The sequence below is a fragment of the Gossypium arboreum genome, chromosome 8 (assembly GCF_025698485.1).
Source record: "Gossypium arboreum isolate Shixiya-1 chromosome 8, ASM2569848v2, whole genome shotgun sequence".
NCBI classification, from domain to species: Eukaryota; Viridiplantae; Streptophyta; class Magnoliopsida; order Malvales; family Malvaceae; genus Gossypium; species Gossypium arboreum.
This window is the reverse complement of record NC_069077.1, coordinates 134,287,238-134,308,150: the sequence shown is the minus strand read 5'-3', so window position 1 is coordinate 134,308,150 and position 20,913 is coordinate 134,287,238. Positions and strand designations below refer to the sequence as shown.

General features: G+C 25.0%; 1 protein-coding gene and 1 long non-coding RNA gene across 2 annotated transcripts; one reads left to right on the top strand and one right to left on the bottom strand.

Moving 5' to 3' along the window:
• The first annotated feature begins 2,332 nt into the window (after positions 1-2,332).
• LOC108469355 (fasciclin-like arabinogalactan protein 7) lies at positions 2,333-3,678 on the top strand. The gene is made up of 2 exons (XM_017770247.2): positions 2,333-2,469; positions 2,643-3,678. The coding sequence occupies exon 2, from the start codon at positions 2,698-2,700 to the stop codon at positions 3,493-3,495; it is 798 nt and encodes a 265-aa protein (XP_017625736.1). The 5' UTR covers positions 2,333-2,469; positions 2,643-2,697; the 3' UTR covers positions 3,496-3,678.
• A 14,778-nt stretch (positions 3,679-18,456) lies between these two features.
• Positions 18,457-19,075, bottom strand: LOC128279439 (uncharacterized). Its single transcript, XR_008269614.1, has 2 exons — positions 18,929-19,075; positions 18,457-18,829 (listed from the first exon to the last, which is right to left on the bottom strand). It is a non-coding gene; the product is annotated as an uncharacterized LOC128279439 (long non-coding RNA).
• Between the last annotated feature and the right edge of the window lie 1,838 nt (positions 19,076-20,913).

The following is a 20,913-nucleotide window of genomic DNA, read 5'->3' as shown; positions in this document are numbered from 1 at the left end:
ATTTTGATGTAAATGAGATATTTATATTCATAAGTTATTTGAGTTTGATTAAAAACACTCAAATTCGATTGATAATTATTGAGACGAGTTCGAGCATGTCAACTCTCAAACTATTTGTCGAATTGAATTTGAGCACTGTAATACTCGATTTGAACAACTTGTGAACTTAACCAAATTTTTTATTTGAATATCTTTTATATTATAAAGTTACAATCTTACCCTTAAGTATGAACAAGCTTGATTGAGCTTTAATTCAAGAATGAGTATGGAAATTGATAAATGAGCTTATTCGAGTTTGATTATGTCTTGAATTGAGCTTGAATATAAAATTCGACATTCGATGGAGCTCAAGTCGAGTATTGAGACCCAAATTTTTAGTTGAGATTGAGCTTGTCAATATTAAGGTTTAACTCAACTCGATTACACCCTTAAACGTAGTCAGACAGTAGGTAAAGACATTGGCTCCTCTTGATTAAATGATATATATACTATTTTTTCTAGTCTCATTTAAAATTGATATTGCAATCTAATCCTTTTTAACCTTTTACTCAAATGGAAAAAAAATTAAGTCAATTTAAATAATTTTACCCCAAAATTTATAGTTTTAACCCTTGAATTTTTAAAAATTTTCTCAATCTTCCAACACAAAATTCCTAGGTTTGCCATTTCTCTTAACCCTAGACCGCTAACTAATTATACTCTTCATAAGACATTATACGTGTTAGTCCACATGAACATATAAATTTTAAAAAACTATAATAATATTGGTGTCAACTAAACTTATAACCCATAAACTTTGTTAGTGACAATTACACTGTTCATATACAACTCTAGTTGCAACTCAATTTGCCATATTTGAACGGAACCTTTTGATTAAAAAAAACTTTGAATTTTTTAATGCGCATACTTGGAGGATTTCTAGCAATACTATATTGAGTTAAACTGTGAATAAAATCAAGCCAAGCAAAGATTCTATGAATACTTTCAAGGGTCAAAGTTTACTTATTTGAAGAGATTTGAATTCTAAAAAATATATTATAAAAAATATCCACTAATTCTATTTCATATTAAAGATTTTATCGAGCCAACTTTAAAGAGATAGATTTTCACGTCAATTATAATGGTCGTTATAATTTTATGTACAAGATTGAAAACGATTATTTTGTTCGTGTAAGGAACTTACTTTAATAAATATTTTATTGTAAATCAACGATTTTCTAACTTTTCTAGGGAAAAAGTATCGGTGATTGAGTTAAAAATAAATCATATTATGTACAAATTAATTTATAATGAATTACTCTTTAATTTCCATAACTATAATTTTTTTTCGGAACTGTATAACCAAATTACGGTATCCTATTGAAAAGGATACGGAGAAGTGTCCCAAAGCATTAGAAAACTTCTCAAGTAGAAATGTGAATAAGAAAGGCTACCATATATGGTCCTTTTTCCTTGAATGATTGTTAAGCAAATGCTTTCATTATTTTTATTGTTATTTTCACAAACAAGTATCATCCCCATCTCATTCAATCCACAATAATAAAGACAATTAAGGGTGAGTGCGATCGAATTGAGTGAAAAATTTTGAGTTAATTGAATTGACGAGTCCTATTTTATCATTCTAGCTCGATTTAAAATTTTTTCAAAATGAAATTTGAGTTAAGTCGAATCGAATGAAATGTTCGAGTTAAATTAAAACATTAAACATGTCAAATTAAAATATTGTTGCAATATAACTAATTCAATGTTGAAGCACATAAATTTGAAACCATATATATTTGAAAACTTTTTCAAAGAAAAATAAAAATTACTTTAGTATGATAAACTTGAATAATTAATTAATTAATTTAAGTCTCAAAAATTATTATTCTAGAAAATTTATTTTTAACTTTTTATATATTTTTAGAATTTTTTCTGAAATTTTATAAGTTTTAAAAATATAAATTTTGGAATTTTTATAAATATTTTAAAAATTTAAAATTATTTTGAATTATTTTATAATTTTTGTTAAAGAGAGACCAATTTACTCATTTTCAAACTTGACAATGACCAAAAGGGTATTTATGCCAATCTATTATTCAAATTATTCGAATTGTAAAATTCAACTTGACTCGAATAACTCGATTCAATTAACTCAAAATTCAAAAGAAAATTTAATTTTTTCAAATCAAATAAAATTTTACTCACCCCTAAAACACCCATATCTAATCCTATATATGGTTTTCAAATATTTTCTTTTAATCATGGTTAGTTTTTTTGTTAATTTTCTATACCTACTTTTTACCTTAAACTTCACATCCATTTAATCACCAACAATTGGTATAACCCCACACGTTGTTTTCTTTCTGTTTATATCTTACAACTTACAACCAAAACATCCAAACTACACACACATATATATATTCATTCCAATCTGCTAAATTGGTATCCAAAACTACTCAACTTTCTCTCTGAATTCCTCCAAGTTAGGTTAGTGTTTTCCATTTGCATTTTTGTGTTAAAAGTTGTTTCTCTTGAGAGTTCTAAATGCATGTCTATGTTTTGAAATGGGGTTTACTTTTCGTCTTTTGTTCATAATGTAAATTTATTGGATATTTTGCTGTTTATCTGCAATGTAATTGCCAATGATTTGATTCTTGTAGGAGTTTGGAGAGTGGTCACCGCTGAAGCAAAACAAATTTCTTGGGGGAAAAGAAAATGGAGTTTTCCATGATTTTTATGATTAGCTTCTCTGTATTGATTTTGTGCTCCTCACTGGCATATGGTCAAGTTGCAATGAGCACAAGCCCGACACCGTCACCCTCACCAGCACCGGCACCGGCACCGACACCGGCATACACAAATATCAAAGACTTACTCTCTGTGGCAGGTCCATATCACAAGTTCCTGGGCTACCTCGAGTCGACTAAATTAATCGACACGTTCCAAATCCAAGCCAACAACACGGTTGAAGGCATTACGATTTTCGTACCGAAAGACAGCGCATTCAAGGCTCTTAAGAAGCCTTCATTGTCAAATCTAACTGATGATCAGTTCAAATCAGTGCTCCTTTACCATGCCTTGCCACGATACTATGCCCTTGCGGACTTCAATGACCTAAGTGAGAAAGGCCCTATTAGTACACTTGCTGGTGGCCAATACACTTTGCAATTCAACGATGAGTCTGGTACCGTCCGCCTCGATTCCGGATGGAGCAAAACAAAAGTCACTAGCGCAGTACACACGTCCAAGCCAGTCGCAGTCTATCAAATCGATAAGGTCCTTCTTCCGGAGGCCATTTTCGGGACCGACATACCTCCGACACCTGCACCTGCCCCGGCTCTTGGTATTGGCCCATCAGCTGACACTCCATCAGCAGCAAAATCCGAAGAAACTGGTTCCTCATCAAAGCCTTCGTTTTCGGGTTCATCATCTCCTAGGATCATGATGAACTCGGGCATTTGGACTCAGCTGGTTTTGGCATTCTTAGGTGGATGGCTGGTTCTCTTTTTCTGAGACGTTATAATTTTATGTTGAAAGGGGGGCACATATGGGGTTCTCAATTTTCTGTGATTTTTAGACCCCATTTTCTTTCATATATATGTTACTGTGTGTTATTATAAAAAGAATGTTATTGTGTGTTAAGAATATGGTTGTGTTATAATTACCATTTCAATTTTAATGGAGTTTTGCCTTAAATCTCTGTTTTTCACTTGTTCATACTTGTTTCTAAGTTTGGCCCCATCTATAACTATTTGGCGAGTGAGAGCTTAGGAAAGAAAACTCCTAGCAGGGGGCGAAGCAGAAAAAACTTTTAGAAAATTAAATTATCAATTCTTTTTTTAAGGGTTAAAATGTAACCGGGTAAACTACACCATTAGTTACTAAATTATGGTTAATTTTTTATTTTGGTAACTAAACTATTCAAAAGTTTTCATTTAAGCCATTGGTTTAAACCGATGCAATATGGATTTCTCTGTTCGCACTACTTGTAACAATCGAAAACTCACTTTCCCCTTCTCTTCTATAGTTTAGATTTTTTTTATGAAACAACTTTAGATATCGCAAATTTGAGAACTAAAATTCAAGCAACTATTTTCTCCGATCAGATCGACTTGGATTTAAGGTATGTTCTTTTACTCATCAATGGTAACTAATCCAATCAAATCGTCACTAGGAGCTCGCTGGTGGAACTTTTTTTTAAGAAAAAAACTTAACAACTCATTGACTTAAATAAAAACTTTCGAATAGTTCAGTGACCAAATTGTAACTTTTTTTCAATTAAGTGGCCAAAACGAAAATTTACCCATAATTTAGTGACTAATTGTATAGTTACCCAATACAATTTTATGATTATATTAATTTAAAATTTTATAATTTTTGAAGGAGACTATTGCTATTTTGCTATTTTTGGGAATCAAGACATATACCAATCCCAAGCCTAGATCAAAACCTTGATAATATTAGCAATGATAGAGATCTTGGGACTTTGATACTGCAACTCTCACTTTGCATAAATCATCTGTAGGTTGTCTTCATATTTATTCAAACTTAAATTTTACCATACTTGAGTCTACTTCATAACTATTCTAATTTAGCTTTAAACTGTAATTCAACTGCACACTGTGATGCTTGATTCTATTTATAATTGATTCAGATATATATTATTTATAATTGAAATTCTACTTATACACTAAAAATATACTTTATCATAAATAACATCTCTTATTTGTTTTGCTTCCTATCATTGTCAACCATGGATGATGGAACTCAATGAAACACCGTATACTTATTGAAAGCAAATAAGATGATAAGGTAACATGCTCTTTTCATCCCTTGTTAGTTCAATTTTTTTTTTTTGAAATATTTGTGTCTAATTTTCATTTGACATGTTTTGGAATGAGTACTGTAACACCTTTATACCTATTTCAACCCTTGAAACTTGATATAAGAATATTATATTTGGTGTCAAAACGATTCTGGCTAATCACTAAGAAATTTAAAAATTTAACAATAAAATTTTAACTTATACAACTTTATATTATCATTACGGACATTCGGGTACATTATCGATTAACTGATTACATTTGGAAATGTAACAAACATGATTTTCACTTAAAACAGGGGGAAAGTATCGTACTAATTCATAAGGTATTGATACCTAAAACAAGTATTTGTACCCCTGACAAGAATCGATACTAAAACCGACTTTTGGAATTTTTTTTAATTCAAAGTTTAGGTATCGTTTCCAGGCCTTAGGAATTGATACCAAGGTGTGGTATCGATACCAAATTGACATTATGTTAAAAAAATCTTGAAATTAAGCTCCAGGTATCAATACCTAACCTCCTGGTATTGATTCCTTAAGTTAAATTAGTCAAAATACCTTAAAAAATTTGCTAAAATCCCCTGCAAGATTATGAAATCAATCCAACAACTTAAAATCATTTTAAAATAGTTCAAAACATTCCAATATGACCCCATTTATCCATAATTCATGACGCATTCATTTCTATTAGTATCAAACTTGTGGAATCAAACTTTAAACATACTATAATTTTATAGAAATTCAACTTAAACAAAGTTCACACAATTAACGATTTAGTCCCTTCTACTAAAATCTACTTGTTAAGCCTATGTACATGCCATACTATCATCAAATATAAAATCATACTCTTAATCAAGCTTTAAGATGTGATGAGACGAGCAAGTCTCGGACTACTTCTAGCTTCCTTTTTTATTTCAACCTACGCATTAAAAGAAAACGTGTTAAGCTAAAATAGGTTAGTAATTATTGCAAGAATTTAATAGTAAGCCTAAGGGTATTGATGAGTCACTAAACTAACTAAAATCACGACAAAGGTAAGCGCACCTATCGAATAGTAGTATAGCTATGGTGAGTCGGGAATATCGTATCCACAAGGACTAAAAGTACTAGTAATTATTATCTTTTTATTATCTAGCCGATAAATTGAGGAATTGTTTTTATTCTAAAATTAACTAAACTAATTACTATGAATGCGACAGAGAATAGAATGAGAAAATACTCGAATATAACCAAAGAGAAAGACAATATCCAGGAAAAAATCCACTAGACTTCACTTATTATTTTGAATCTGAATTAGACTATTTATTCACTTGTGCCTTGATCCAAAAAAATCCCTAAATCATGTTAATATCTCTTTTGAGAGTAAGAACAACTGACTCTAGGTTGATTAATTGAAATCTCTTTCTAATTAAAACCCCTATTGTCGCATTAACCCGATCTATGGATTCCCCTATTAGATTTGACTCTAATCTGATAGATTTATGTCGTCCTATTTCTAAGATTGCATGTAACTCCACTCAATTATGTCAGATCTACTCTTAAACAGGGAATTTTGCTCCACTGAAATAAGTACATCACACTTGAATTAATTTCTTGAAAATATTAAAGCAAGAAATAAGCATACATAATTGAGAACAGGAATCAAATATTTATCATATAATTCAAAAAAACAAATAATAAGATCTATCATAGGTTTCATCTTCCCTATGTATCTAGGGAATTTAGTTCATAATCTGGGAGGGAAACATCTCAAAATTAGAATAACAACAAGACATAAGAAACCTAATAAAAATTCGAAGGAAATTTGACTGGAGATCTTCAATCTTGAAGGAGATCTACTTCTGAGTTGATTCCAACGGCGTTCTTCGAGTTATTTTTTTTTACTCTGCATGCCCCCTTTAGTTATCTTCTAATATGTATTTATAAACTTTAGAATGCTCAGAAACCCTAAAAATTAGGTTTTTTTGCATAAAAATTAGGTTTTTTTGGGTAAAAGAGAAGTAAGGTTCGTTTCCACACTTTTTATTATTTATTATTTATTATTTTCTTTTATTATACCTTTTATTTCTCTTATTTATTTTGCTTATTTACTATTTTCAATATCTATTGCAAAATTTAGATTTCAATATTATTATTGTGGTTGTTACTTATATTATTATCATTTTATGTGTTTTATTTAATATTTTTATTTCTTTTATTTATTTTCTTTTTTTAATTTTTATTTAGACCTTTTTTATTTGTTTATTTACTTATTGTCTTTATTGATAATTAGTTTGTCAGTTATTTATTTATCTTATTGTTATTTGTTATTCTCATTAGTGTTCCCCATATTATCGTTTGCATCATTATTCTTGTTGTTGTTTATGCTTGACAACATTATGGTTCGTTAATGCCAATGCTATGTGTTATTTTTTTATGCAATATTATTGTCACTTTAAATGTGTGTTGTACTATTGTTATTAGCCGCGTATGACCCTTTTTAAAAGTTTTAAACAATTTCTTTTTTTAACATAATTAAATAAACTACATATATGTATCATTTTTAGCATTTCACTAATTTCCACCTAAATTCATAAAAAAGGAGTTTTTAATAAAGGCAATATTCTCTGTTTAGAAATTTGAGAGATCGTGGCCTAACGTACTGAGTTTCGATTTTTCTCGTTTGACTCAAATGACCGAATACCCTTTTAAAATTAAAATACATGAGTTTTGAAAATCAAAAGACAAGCTGATTCTCGAGGGTAAAAATTAAATAAATTGTTATATTATACAGACTTAATTTTTAAGGCATCTAAATTTTTATTAATATCATAATTATTTTAAATAAATATAAATTATTTATCTTTATGATTAATTTTAAAGAATTTTGAGTGTATAACTGATATCAAGTTTCAAAGGATTTAGATAATTAGAATAAATTTATTTTTAACCAATTTCTAAAAAAATTTATGTTAAAATATTTTATTGTTTTAATTCATATTTGGGTTAGTCAATTAATCTTAATTTTATGGAAATAAGTTGGGTACATTAATAGGTTTAATATACATTACAATATTATTTAATTTAAATAATTAATAATTTAATACTTTAAAATTTTAATTTTTAAAATTTTTAATTTTTATTAAAATTAATTAAATTACTATTAATTAAAATAAGTTATGTAATTACAACTAATATCAAAGGTTAATTTCAAATTAAGTTGATTAAAAATTAAAATATTAATAAATAAATTAAATTAATAAATTAAATATCCATTATGTAGTAAATTTAAAATTTTTATATTATATAGTTAAATATGTATTTGATATAATATGTAATTATAATTTAATATTTATCAAAATTTAATTTAACTTAATCATTAATTGATCTAATTGTACTCCTACAATTCTTTATTTATATTAATTAATTAATATATTTAACTTTATATTTGAATAAACTTATTTACATGGGTCTTATAAAGAAATGCATCAATTTATGAAAATGTATTTATTACATTTAACTTTAATCTCTAATATGATATTAATTAGTTATGTACTTAAATTATTAGGATTACTTTATTTTGCAATTTAAACTGTAATGTATAATAATTATTTATTAATTTTCGAAATTATGAATATTAATTATGATACTTTTATTACTAGATTTGTTAATATTTATCATTGTTTAAGATAATGATAACTTAATTATGCTTATACTATGTTAGAATTTAAGTTGTAATGTAATATCTTGATTTATATGATTCGTACATTAGTTATATTCATGTAATAGTCCTTAAGAATGAAATGTGCATAATGCAAATCTGTAATGTATAATTATTATCTTTATTGTTATACTGTAACTTATGCATCAATTTGATTAATAAGTTTTAATATTTTGCATTTTCATATTACTAAATATTGACAAATTGATGTGTATAAATTATTTAGTTAGAAATAATATTATTAACTAATGTTAGCACATTAAATGGACATTTCAGTTTGTTGACTAATGTATCATCATTAACATGCATTTCAATCAATATTTCCAAATATGTACATACATTTCATTGATAATTTACATAAATTAGATTGATTAAGTTATTACATAATTAACATTTCATATACAGTATGTTTAATTGCTGAACATAATTACAATATGTTGTATGAATATTTAAAATAAATTTAATTGATATTTATCATATAATTATTCATATTAATTGTTTAATATAATGGTATATTTAAAATATTATTATAGACATTTTAATCTAATTTGAAATATTTAATAATTCGAATGTAATACATTTGGCACTAATATGTTTAGTAAAGAAAGTTATTGTAATATTGATATCAAATACATTGATTTACATATGATAGTGACAATTCAATTTAATATTAATTTAAATAGTAACATTAATAATATTAATTAATTAAATATTTAATTAGTAACTAAATTAGCATTTAATATTTCCAACAATTATTAAAATTATAAGATATAATAATTTTATCTATATAAATATATTAAAACTAATTAGATAAGTTAATAAGATAAGATGTATTTAATTATAAAGTAAGATCCAATTGCTTTATCTAAATTGAATTAAACGTACTTAACATCGCAATTCCATAATTCTATTGATAAATGAAAATAATACTATATTATTACAGCTTATTTATCTAAATGAAATATTTGTAATACATTGTCAAGATCATCTATGAGTATAAATGGAAGTTAGATTGAATAAATATTAAATATAAAACTACTACTAACTTCAAACTTCATAATAGTTAAGTTATACTTAATTATAGGTTCTTATATTAGACTTAAGTTTTAATCATCTAGAAATTGAATCTTGACAAAACTTGAAACTGTCTCAATTCAACTGTGTGCTGACTAATTACATTACTACATGCTTAACTTAATAGAATAGATATTGAATATGATTTCAATGTATTAAGTTTCATAAAGTCTGAATCATTGAATGACAATCTAATTTTAGATTATATGTGAACTTACAAAGTATTAAAGAACGATAATCTTAACTACTATTGCTAATGAAAGTCTACAATTTGACCTGATATCTATTGATACATATATTAAATTGATAATTAATTTGCATTATTACATTAAATTTAGACATAGTGATTAATTATATTTATGAACATTGAATATTATGATCAATTGAAAATACATTATTGAGTCTTGAAATGAATAAATTATATAATTTAATTAATTTAATTATGTGAATATCCAATATCATCATCAAAGTTATTTTAAATTATTTATTAACATAAGCGAGAATCTCGTAACAATTCTAAATACTTATAATTAATTGAATTCTAATATTACTGTAAGTATGAAACATTAATTGCATATTAGTTAATAAAATATTCATAAGTGATTTGATTATATTGTAAATTGTTTAAATGTAAGATCTTGAAATAATGTTAATTTAAACAACTAAAATTAACTCTACTATCTGAATACAAATTGAACTCATATCTGATTCATTACCATCATTAGATTATAATTCATGAAATATAAATTGAAGTCACAATCAATATCTCAAAAATTATCATAAATAATAATTAAGAAATTCATGACTACAAATTGATGGCATAATTCATTAATTAAAAAGATTCACTTAAGATTATGTTCAATTATTAATGAATGCAAGTTAGTCCATAATTCACAATAACGATTAAATGAAAATTACTGACATTACATTAACTATACTAATCGTCGATTCTATTATAGTTATTTAAGAACAATTAATAGGATAAAATGTATCTAATTAAAATTCATAAATAAGTAATAAGACATAATTAATCAATGATGAATTATTGCAACTAAAATTAATGTTAAATATTTTTACATAACCTAAGTATAGAATTAAAATTATTTAATTAAAAGATCGTTCGTATCTAGATATTTTCACTTAGGTCATTAGAAGAAATATATGAATTTAATACTACCATATGCTAACACTTGATAAGTATAGAAATTAATTTTTTATAATTTTGATGTATACTATGAACGAATCTGACAATATTCAATGATAATTAAATTGTAACTTAGTCATTTTAATATTGAAATGTATTACTTAATCATTACGTTATTTAGAATTATTGTAGAAACTTCATAATAGTACTATGAGATCACTATTAAGAATTAATTTAATTACAAATCTATCAAGAAACTGTCACACTAGGAACTTAATTATAATTTTAAGATGACAAATGATCCATATGTATACTAACACTATCATTAAATTAATTTGACTCTACATATCAGATTACATTAATCAATGAATCATATTAGATAACTTATAACTTTCATTCATAGTATGATTAGCTTTACATAGTATGTACAATACAATTGCATAGATTGTTAAGTTTTAGGCAAACTATCTATAATAGTATTAAGATCAATACAAATTGCTGAATACATTATGTATTTGAAATAATACATATTAGTCATTAATATATGGATTATATTGTCTTATATTGTAGAAGCTTAAATAAATTACATATCATATTTCTTGAAATCAGTCATTAGATTCAATCTTGAATTAGAACTGCTATCAATAATACATTAATGATATCAGATTTAATTCTACATTCAAGTTTAGTCTATTTATATTATCAAATATTAAATTATCATTATATTACAACTATCCAAAATTTATTTGATAAATTACATACCATTATTAAATATAAATCTATCAAGATCTATGACTTTTACATGGACACTAATTATTCTCAAAAATTTAATTTTGTTCAAGAATTTCTATAGATTGTACATTAACTTATAGTGAAAGATAGTTATATAATATTCATGAGTAACTTTTACCACATTATTTGATACCTATAATTTTGCATGAAATGTTAATTCATAAGTATATTATGGTAATCATAGTATATAGGACATTAATAATGTCTAATTTCCTACACTTTGAGTCAATAGATCTTGATTTAACCAAATTCTACATAGGTAGATCCTTATAAGTTCTGAGATTTAATATCAAATATATGCTATGCCATTATAGTTACATATCTATTTTCATTACGGACCTAATTAATATAAGAATTTTCTTATTACTAGTACAATGTACTGTCAACACATATACTCAATAATAGATGTTCAACTTTACATATAACAATTGTGTGACATCTAATTAATTTGAGTCAATTTATTGAGATTTAATATAATTCAATTTAGAATCATATTTTACTTTAGTCTACATAAATTATCTTGCTACACTTATAGATATTTGATTATTTAAAGCTTCAATTAGTCATTATATCAAGTTTAAATCTATCATTATTACTTGCTTAATACCTTATAAATTAGTTGATATTAAATTTGATTAATGATTCTTAATTCCAATATAAAAGTATTGTATTTATCACTATTTATTAGACATAAATTTAGATAAAATTATCAATTTTCTAACATTTAGTAATTTTCATTATGCTCATGTGATATTAGGATGTCAAAGTAATTAACTTGTATTATTAATTTGTAATCAATGAATTAATTTAACAACTATTAATCCTTACTAAAATTAATTCAAGTTAATAGTCAACTTCAATCAATAGCTTTAATCAGTTCTCTTTGTAAGCAAATTTTGGAACTCTAGCAATCTGATTCCACAATTGATACTAACAATATGATGTCTATATACATTACATTACATATTACTGTACATTATACATCATAATCAATATATCATTTTCAATTTATCTAATTTTATGAATCTGATTTAAATTTAGATCAATTGTGATTTACTTTATTATAAGTCTATGTTTAATCTATTTTTACATATTGTAAACTTATGACATCTGTCAATGTTATCCTATCAAACTTTGTAATATTTATCATCTATCCTTCTCTTCAAATCAAGAATTTATATTATTGTTACAATCTTCTTAAAATGATGATTATAATATCACTTTTCATAATTTGATAGCATTATTAATTTCAAATATTTATGCCTTATAAAAGTAATTTAAAGTTTTAATTTTTCATTACTTATCTTTTATCTAATAAGTAATATTGCAATACAAATCTTCAAGTCTCTTGCAATCAATTTCACTGTTCACACTATTTCAATGTAAACCATTCACTTTAATGACAATTGTAAACTAATAATTTATATTAAATATCATCTATAGATCTACCATAAAGTATAAGTCTAGTATAGTATTGTTAAACTTACCTTAACTTGCTAATACAATTCTACGATTCATTTTAACCTTTATCTAATTTAAATTATTATGGGTTCAAGTCATATGAAGTTTAGAATATTTTGAGTCTACATTATTTTAAATTTAATTTTTTCTGAATTAAATCATTTCTGATTCGAATCATTTTAACGATTAATTTCGAATTATGTGGTTAAATTGTTTTAGATTTTTATTTTCCACATTTTGTTTTCCGGGTAACAAAATCCAGATTTAGATTAGTGAATAAATTATATGGCAACGTTTAACAAACGTCAAATGAAGAAAGAGAAGGAATCATAGGAAATGAAAATGAAGCATTGAAAGTCAAGAAATGAATGAAATACCTCGGGCGCAATGCATGCCCTCCGACACGCTCTACCCTTTTTTTCTTTTTCTCCTCTCGAAAATCTTCACCTTAATTTTATTAGTTTAGCTTAACGTGTATTTGTAAATATTTATTAGGAAATTTTTTTAAATAAATACACGTGAAAATAATTTATTTATTAAAAATAATATAAGAATCAAATAGAATCCCGTGTTTACCTAAACAGAATCTCGTGTATTTAAATACAGATTAAAAAAGTTTAAGGTGTTCACCGCTTTAAGTGTGGTCTAAATTTAAATCAATCTAGTCACATTATTATTAGAGTTTTGCTCCTTCTTGTAGTTCACCAAAAAATATATAAGAACCAAATAAAGTTTAATTGAGATGTTGAAACTGAAAGTTTAAAATTTATAATATTTTAAGTTGAAATTTGATTATGTAAATTGTATTTAATTTATATAAAAATAAAAATATTTCAATAATAATATAAATTATTTTTTAAAAAAAACGACTTTTAATCAATTTTAATTAAGGTTAGTTTGATAAACTGAAAAATAAGTGTTGAAGTTAAGCTATAAATATGTTTAGTATTTTATTAAAAATTAAATATAGAATATAATTAAATTGATTGATAAAAATAATATAATCTTAAATGAAATAAAATAAAATAACCATTGAATTTATTTTCTATTAAGTGAGAAGTAAATCCCCATCCACTTATCATTTTCTACACTTTTTGTAGAAAAAATATCTATCTAGTAGTTTTATTTTGGGTTACCAAAAGTGTTTAAAAATTAAGTTGTTGAAAATATTAATTGTCAATTGATTAAATTTTTCAATACTTTATCATATAGAACCTAAGTTAGTGACGGATTGACTCATGATATCTAGGGGTTTAAAGTACAAAATAAATTAAGAATATTTAAATTATTTTATTAGATTAGTTTAACGAGTTATCCTCAGGGTTAAATCACTTTTTGGGGCTTTAACTTGGTAATTTTTCTTACATTGGACCTAAACTTTTTTTTTGCCCAAGTTAATTCATGAACTAAAAAATTAAATTTCAAGCCAAATATTTTAATTGATAATCCCTGTTATCTCAACCCAGATTTCTATTTAAAAAATTAAACAAACCAATAGCATGCAGTCACTTAAAAAAATTCAAATTCACTTAAAAAATTTTAAGAAAAATTAAAAATCATTAAATTTATAAAAATTTTAAAAAAATCCCTAAAAATCTGAAAACACAAAAAAAAAAAAAAAATATTAATATATTTGTGAAAATTATAAAAATTAAAATAATAAATATACAAAACTTAAAAAATTAAAATCATAAAATTAAAAAATATATATTTCTTAGGAATTTGAGTTTTAGAAAACTTTTAGAATTTTATGAAAAATTTAAGAATTTTATGTCTTTTTTTACTTTAAAACTAGAAATTTCTTTAAAATATAAAAATTTTATAAAAATGCAAAAAAATTCCAAAAAAAACATCATAAAATTATTTAAAACTTTATTAAAATTTTCCGAAAACCTAAAATTCCAAACAAACACATTTTTAAATATTATGAAATTTTTTAAAAATATAAATTTCAAAATTAGATTATAATTTTCTAAGTTTTAATATTTTTCGAGATTTTTGTTTTCAAGAATTTTTAATTTTAAGTAATTTTTACCACGTGGCAATTTTCATTGGTTGATTTAAAATTTTAACAAAAATCAGGTTGGTGTAACAATGCTATACATAATGAAAGTACAGGGTCAAATATTGATAAACAAAATACAAATATAAAAGTGATAATTTAATTATAATACAGGGCTAAAAGAGGTATTAAGCTAAAAATATATAATGATAGTAAAGAGATATATAACTACTAAATATCAAATAAAAACAATTATTTTTATAAAAAATAGGAATACCTAATTAAACTTAGGTTAGCCACTACTTAACAAATTTTAACACTTATATTTCGGATTAAATTAGACTTAGACAATTATGCATAATATTGATACTTAGACTCAACATAATTCTCATACTATTTTATAAATTATTGAATCTCGTGTAAGATGTCTTCAAAAGAATACTATATTAATTGACAATGAATGATTTTATTTATCATTTTAATATATTTTTATATAACATCTTGAACTACCCATATCTTCTCTCGACATTTAGATAGGAGGATAAATACAATTCACGTCCTTGTATTCGACAATAATACCAATATCAACCGAACTAAGACATCATCTTCAATATCTTGAATAATATATTACTACTACTTATATATACAGTAAATTTAAATAGTGTCTATAGAGCAATTATTAATAAGCTCTCTTATATTAAAACACCACAATTGATAATTAATTTCATAAATTTCAATAGAGTGAAATTTGTAATTTAAAATAGTGTTGAATTATTCAAATCAAATAATTTTTATTTTTATTTAATTTATAGTTAATTTTATTTTTATGAAGTAAAAAGTGAATAAATTAAATATAAAATAAAATAAAAATATTTTTTCAAAAAAACATTATATAAAAGTTTGGGCTACTTTTTATTTACTTGAAAAATTAAATTTTAAAGAAATATTTGTTAAAAAAACTATGAAACTTTCTAAAAAAATTATAAAACCATAAAACAAAATTATTTTGTCAAAATAAAATCTAAAATTTCAGAACTCAAAATTAATATGAAAAATCAAGAATCAAATTGAATTATCATGAAGGATTAAAAATCCAAAATACATAAAAACATCGAATCAAACTGATCTCAACCTTTAGAGGGCATTTAGTAAAAATAGAAAGTTATCATTTTCCTATTAATTTAATTGGTTTTGGTATGTGATTCCAAAGTTTTGGTATGCAAAAATTGATTTGCTTCTTGGAATTTAACATTTCATTAGGAGTTACTTTTCCACTAGTAATGAAAAGTGGTTCCCTCGATAATTTGTGGTAGAGTTATTTTCCTATGTAAATTGAAAGAAAAAAAAAATATTATGACAAAAAAGAAAAAAATGCATGTTATTTGTTCTCTTGTTCTTTGGTCTCTAAACTTCAATTCACATGTTATTTGTTCTCTTGTTCTTTGGTCTCTAAACTTCAATTCATTCTTCTAAAATAAATTTTATTTTTTATGATTTTATTCCCAATATGTAAATTCTACTCAACATATATATTCACAAATAAATATATTATATTTTCTTTTTTAACAAAATATGTTTATGTGGTATCACTAGGTAAATATATATTATTTTATTATAAATATTTTAAATCAACATCAAATTTTAGTATTAAAATAATTTAAAGCTATATATTTTATATATAAATATACTTGAATTTATACTTACATTGTAATGTAAAAATTGCAGTTTGTACATTTTCATAATCTTGAGTTAATACACAAGCTGTTTTTCAACTGTATTTATGTTATAGATTCCATTAAAACATGAGAAAATTATACTTTCATTTAATAAGCGTAATTCGTAAAACATGTATATCAAATAATGTAACTTTTTCAGTAATAACATTTCAATAAATCACAATCCATTAGAATCTAAGGAAAACAATAGAGGATAAATACTAAAATTATATATAAACTTTGATATAATTTTAATGTTATACATCAACTTTAATTTGGTGTATTTGTATACTTCAAATTTTAATTTTGGTTCTATTTTACATTTCACTGATCTGTTATTTATATGACCCAATTTTTCATTAAATCACTTATAGATTATTGAAATGACATTTTATTAGGCTAAAATATACACGTAAATTTAAATTATTTTCACTTGGATTAAATTAAAAAAAAGATTTTCTAGGGGAAATAAGAAATGCTTTTCTCAAGTGCACTTCTTTTTTAATCTAGATGAAAATAATTAAAATTATTGTATATTTTAAACCTAATAAAATGTTATTTCAACAATTTATATATAACTTAACGAAAAATTATGTCACGTGAGATAACGGGTCAGTGAAATATGAAAATTAAAACAAAATTAAAATTTGATGTATACAAATATACCAAATTAAAATTGACGTATAACATTATAAATTATATCAAAATTCATGTATAAATTTTATATTTTTTAAAAATATATATTAAAGCAGTCAGTAACTAATATATTAATAGTAAAATGAAGATTGGTTTATTTTAATCATGGAAACAACAAAATTAAAGCACATGTCCCCCTCAATCTAAAGTATAATTAATAGGGCTAAGTGGTCAAGATTAAGCACACCGAAAAAGGAAAAAAACGAATTAGGTAAATTGCATATTAATTTAAGAGTTTAAAAGTCAAAAACAATTTATGGATCTTATTTTATTTTAAGGTGTTTGGTTTCCAAACTAACCTACTATTTCTTTACGTATGCTCAGGTTAGCATGACCTAATAATTATTTTATTATAATTTATATTTTAGTTTATTGATTATTTTTTATATTTTTCGTGTTTGATTTATGTTTGGGGTTCGTGGTTATTCTTCACAATAATTTTATCTTTAAGACTCAAACCTGGTTCTCCTATTAAGAATGTAATATATCTTAACACTACACTCAATACTTATTGGTGTATTTTTGGATTCAGAGTAAATGCAACTTAAATTATTAAACATTTATCTTGTATAATTCTTTAATTTTAATTTTATTGAGTGTATTTGAAGTTAGATTATCTCATTTAAATGAAAATTGAGGGAAAAGTAGAGTCAAATTTAGGGGGCTGGCATGGCCTCGTCCCTTAAAATAGAAAATTATTATTGAAGTTCTTTAAATTTTTTAAAATATTAAATTAGTAAAGGTAAAATTATACTTTGATTCCTTAAAATTATAAAAATTGATTTAATCATTTAAAATTATAAAGATATATGCTATAAAAAATAAAATTTCAATTCAGCCCTAAAATTTGTTACGTTGGGGAAAATTGAAAATTTTGTAGATGACCATTCGACAAAGTAAAGGCCCTCATTAAGAGGCCTAAAAAGTTAAATAGATATATAGCTATTAAACCTACTTAATGACATTAAATTAAAGAGAAGGATTGATTTCTAAAATTTACTAATATGATTATATTCTATCAATAAAAATACTATATATTACGTCATTAAATAGGAAAAATAAAAATTAGGACCAAAATTATATACTATTTCATTGCTGTAAATTTCATAAACCAAAAGGAAAAATTAATGAAAAAAAATCACCAGAAAAAGTAACAGCATGAACAAACAGAAGATGAAGAACATAACAGAGAAGAAATGCCTGGCTTTCCCATGTACGCCGCTCCATTTTTTTTTTCTCGAAACGATTTTTATATCGGCGGCCGGCCGACGTCGACGCCGGAAGTGCTTCAGTCAACCGCGCAAAGAGAAACTTGAGAAGATAGAAATTTTCCAGAAAGATGGTTGAAATTACTGTAATCAATTTGTAAGCAAGCCATAACATCATATTTATTCTTCATCCTCTTCATAACTTTTGTTTTTTTTTTTCCTGGGATTATCTGAAACAAGAAGAAAACAGCAAAAGGTTATGAAATGATAAGGGAAAACAAAAAATGAAGAGATTATACAGGAGTTAACACAAAGAAGATGAGACCAACGTGTATATATATATATATGTTATAAAAGAGGCAGGAAAAAAAGGGAAAGGTGTTCCCAAGAAGATGAGACCAGCATTTCCCGTATTAATGTTGCCTTCATATGTAAACACAATTATAAAATGCGAATAGGATATATAACACTTTTCTTTAGTTGACAAAAAATACGTTTTTTTATTATATAAATACATAATACTTTAAATAGTTAATAAGTTGTTTTCAGATTTTGAGTATCTAAGTTTAAATTTTATTATTTATATTTACACGTATATGTGTTTTCGATTTTGATTTTATTTTGATTTAAGTTTATTATGTGTGTGTCCTGTTTAAATTTATTTTAATTTAGGTTTAGATATAATTTGATAACAATGTCAATTTGCTTGTGCCTGTTATTGTAATTTTATAAATGTAATACTTGTAATTGGTAATTGTAATTTGTACCTTAAAAATCTTGTTTATTTTAATTTAGATTCACATATATTTTGATTATCAAACTATCCATTTGTACAAGTAGTAATTTAATTCTAATTGTAGTTATATTTGTAAGGCTTTTTTTTTTTGCCCTCCAACTCTATAGGAAAAATTATTTTAACCCTCAATTTAATTTTTCATCTTTTTTAGCCTTTGAACTTATATTTTTTTTGTCAAATTATCCTAAAAATGGATGGAAAAGTTTGTCACACCCCAAAATATAGGGGTTAATTGAAATAATTAATCAAGTAGTGACCTAGGTTAAACAGTTAAGTAGTTAGTGCACTCTTTAGAGGTCTTAGGTTTAAGCCATTGCTTATTCAATTATTTCCTTTTTATTTTTAGCAAATTAGGATGAAAATCACACTACAACAAATATTATTTGGAGTAAAAATTAAATAAGAAATGAGTAGCAGCCCAATGATTAATACGCCCAAACTCCCCTTTACTTACCCAAGTTTGAATCACCCCTTACCCAATTCCATTTCCTTTTATTCGGCAACAGGGGTAAATTACTTAACATCCCCTCAAAGTTTGAAAAGCCTAGGTATTTAGTCCTATCCCTAATAGAGCATTAGAAGCTTTGCTTTCTTTTTCAAATCCAAGCATAATTTTTGCTTATTTTCCCTATTTTTTCTCCCATTTCTTTTCATTTTCTTCTTTGCATAATATTTTATCTATTGCTGAAATCATTTTTGTTTTCCGATTCAAGTCGTTTTCCAACCGAAATCGTAATCGCTATTACAAACATTCTTTAATTGTTGTCAAGAATCGATAAATATGTCTCAATTCTGATGTTTGATCTAAAATCTTTATAGAATTTCTATCTAATGATAATCTTGCAATCGATTAAAAATTCTTTAATGGTTCTTGCCAAAATATTTCGATAATATCGTTGAATCTTGATACCCAATGTTAATACATACAAAATATATTGTTGAAGGACCTGATTTAGGCGAACCGAACCATTCTTGATCATGAGGAATGTTGTTTGGGCTCTCGATGAAAAGTGTGTGGCAAACTGTGTATAGGAATAGGGCCATATGGCCCCTCACACGACTATGTACCCCTGAAACCCTAGGCTAGTTCGTGAACCACATGGCCACAGTCCTTCCACACGGTTGTGCCCCTCATGTAGGTTAATTTTGCAATTGCCACACAGTCACAATTTGTTACAGGCCTGGCCACATGGCAGTGTAACCCTTCCACACGGCCTAGAGCCTCTCACATGGCCATGTGACCCCTGATTTACAATTTTGCCTAAAATTTTGTGAATTGGTCAGTTTAATCCATGAATAGTCCCCGAACTATTTTTTATTTTTTTATCTCATTCAATTGAGTCCTTCATTTTATGAATAATGTTGGAATCCATGATCTAATTGACTAAATTGTTACTATAAATGCATGATATGTGATTAGTTCATGTTTATTGTCATTGGTTTACTGATAAACTGTTACTGTTACTTGTACCATTGTGTTTTCGATTGCATGATCGACATGACTACTATTACTGAAAA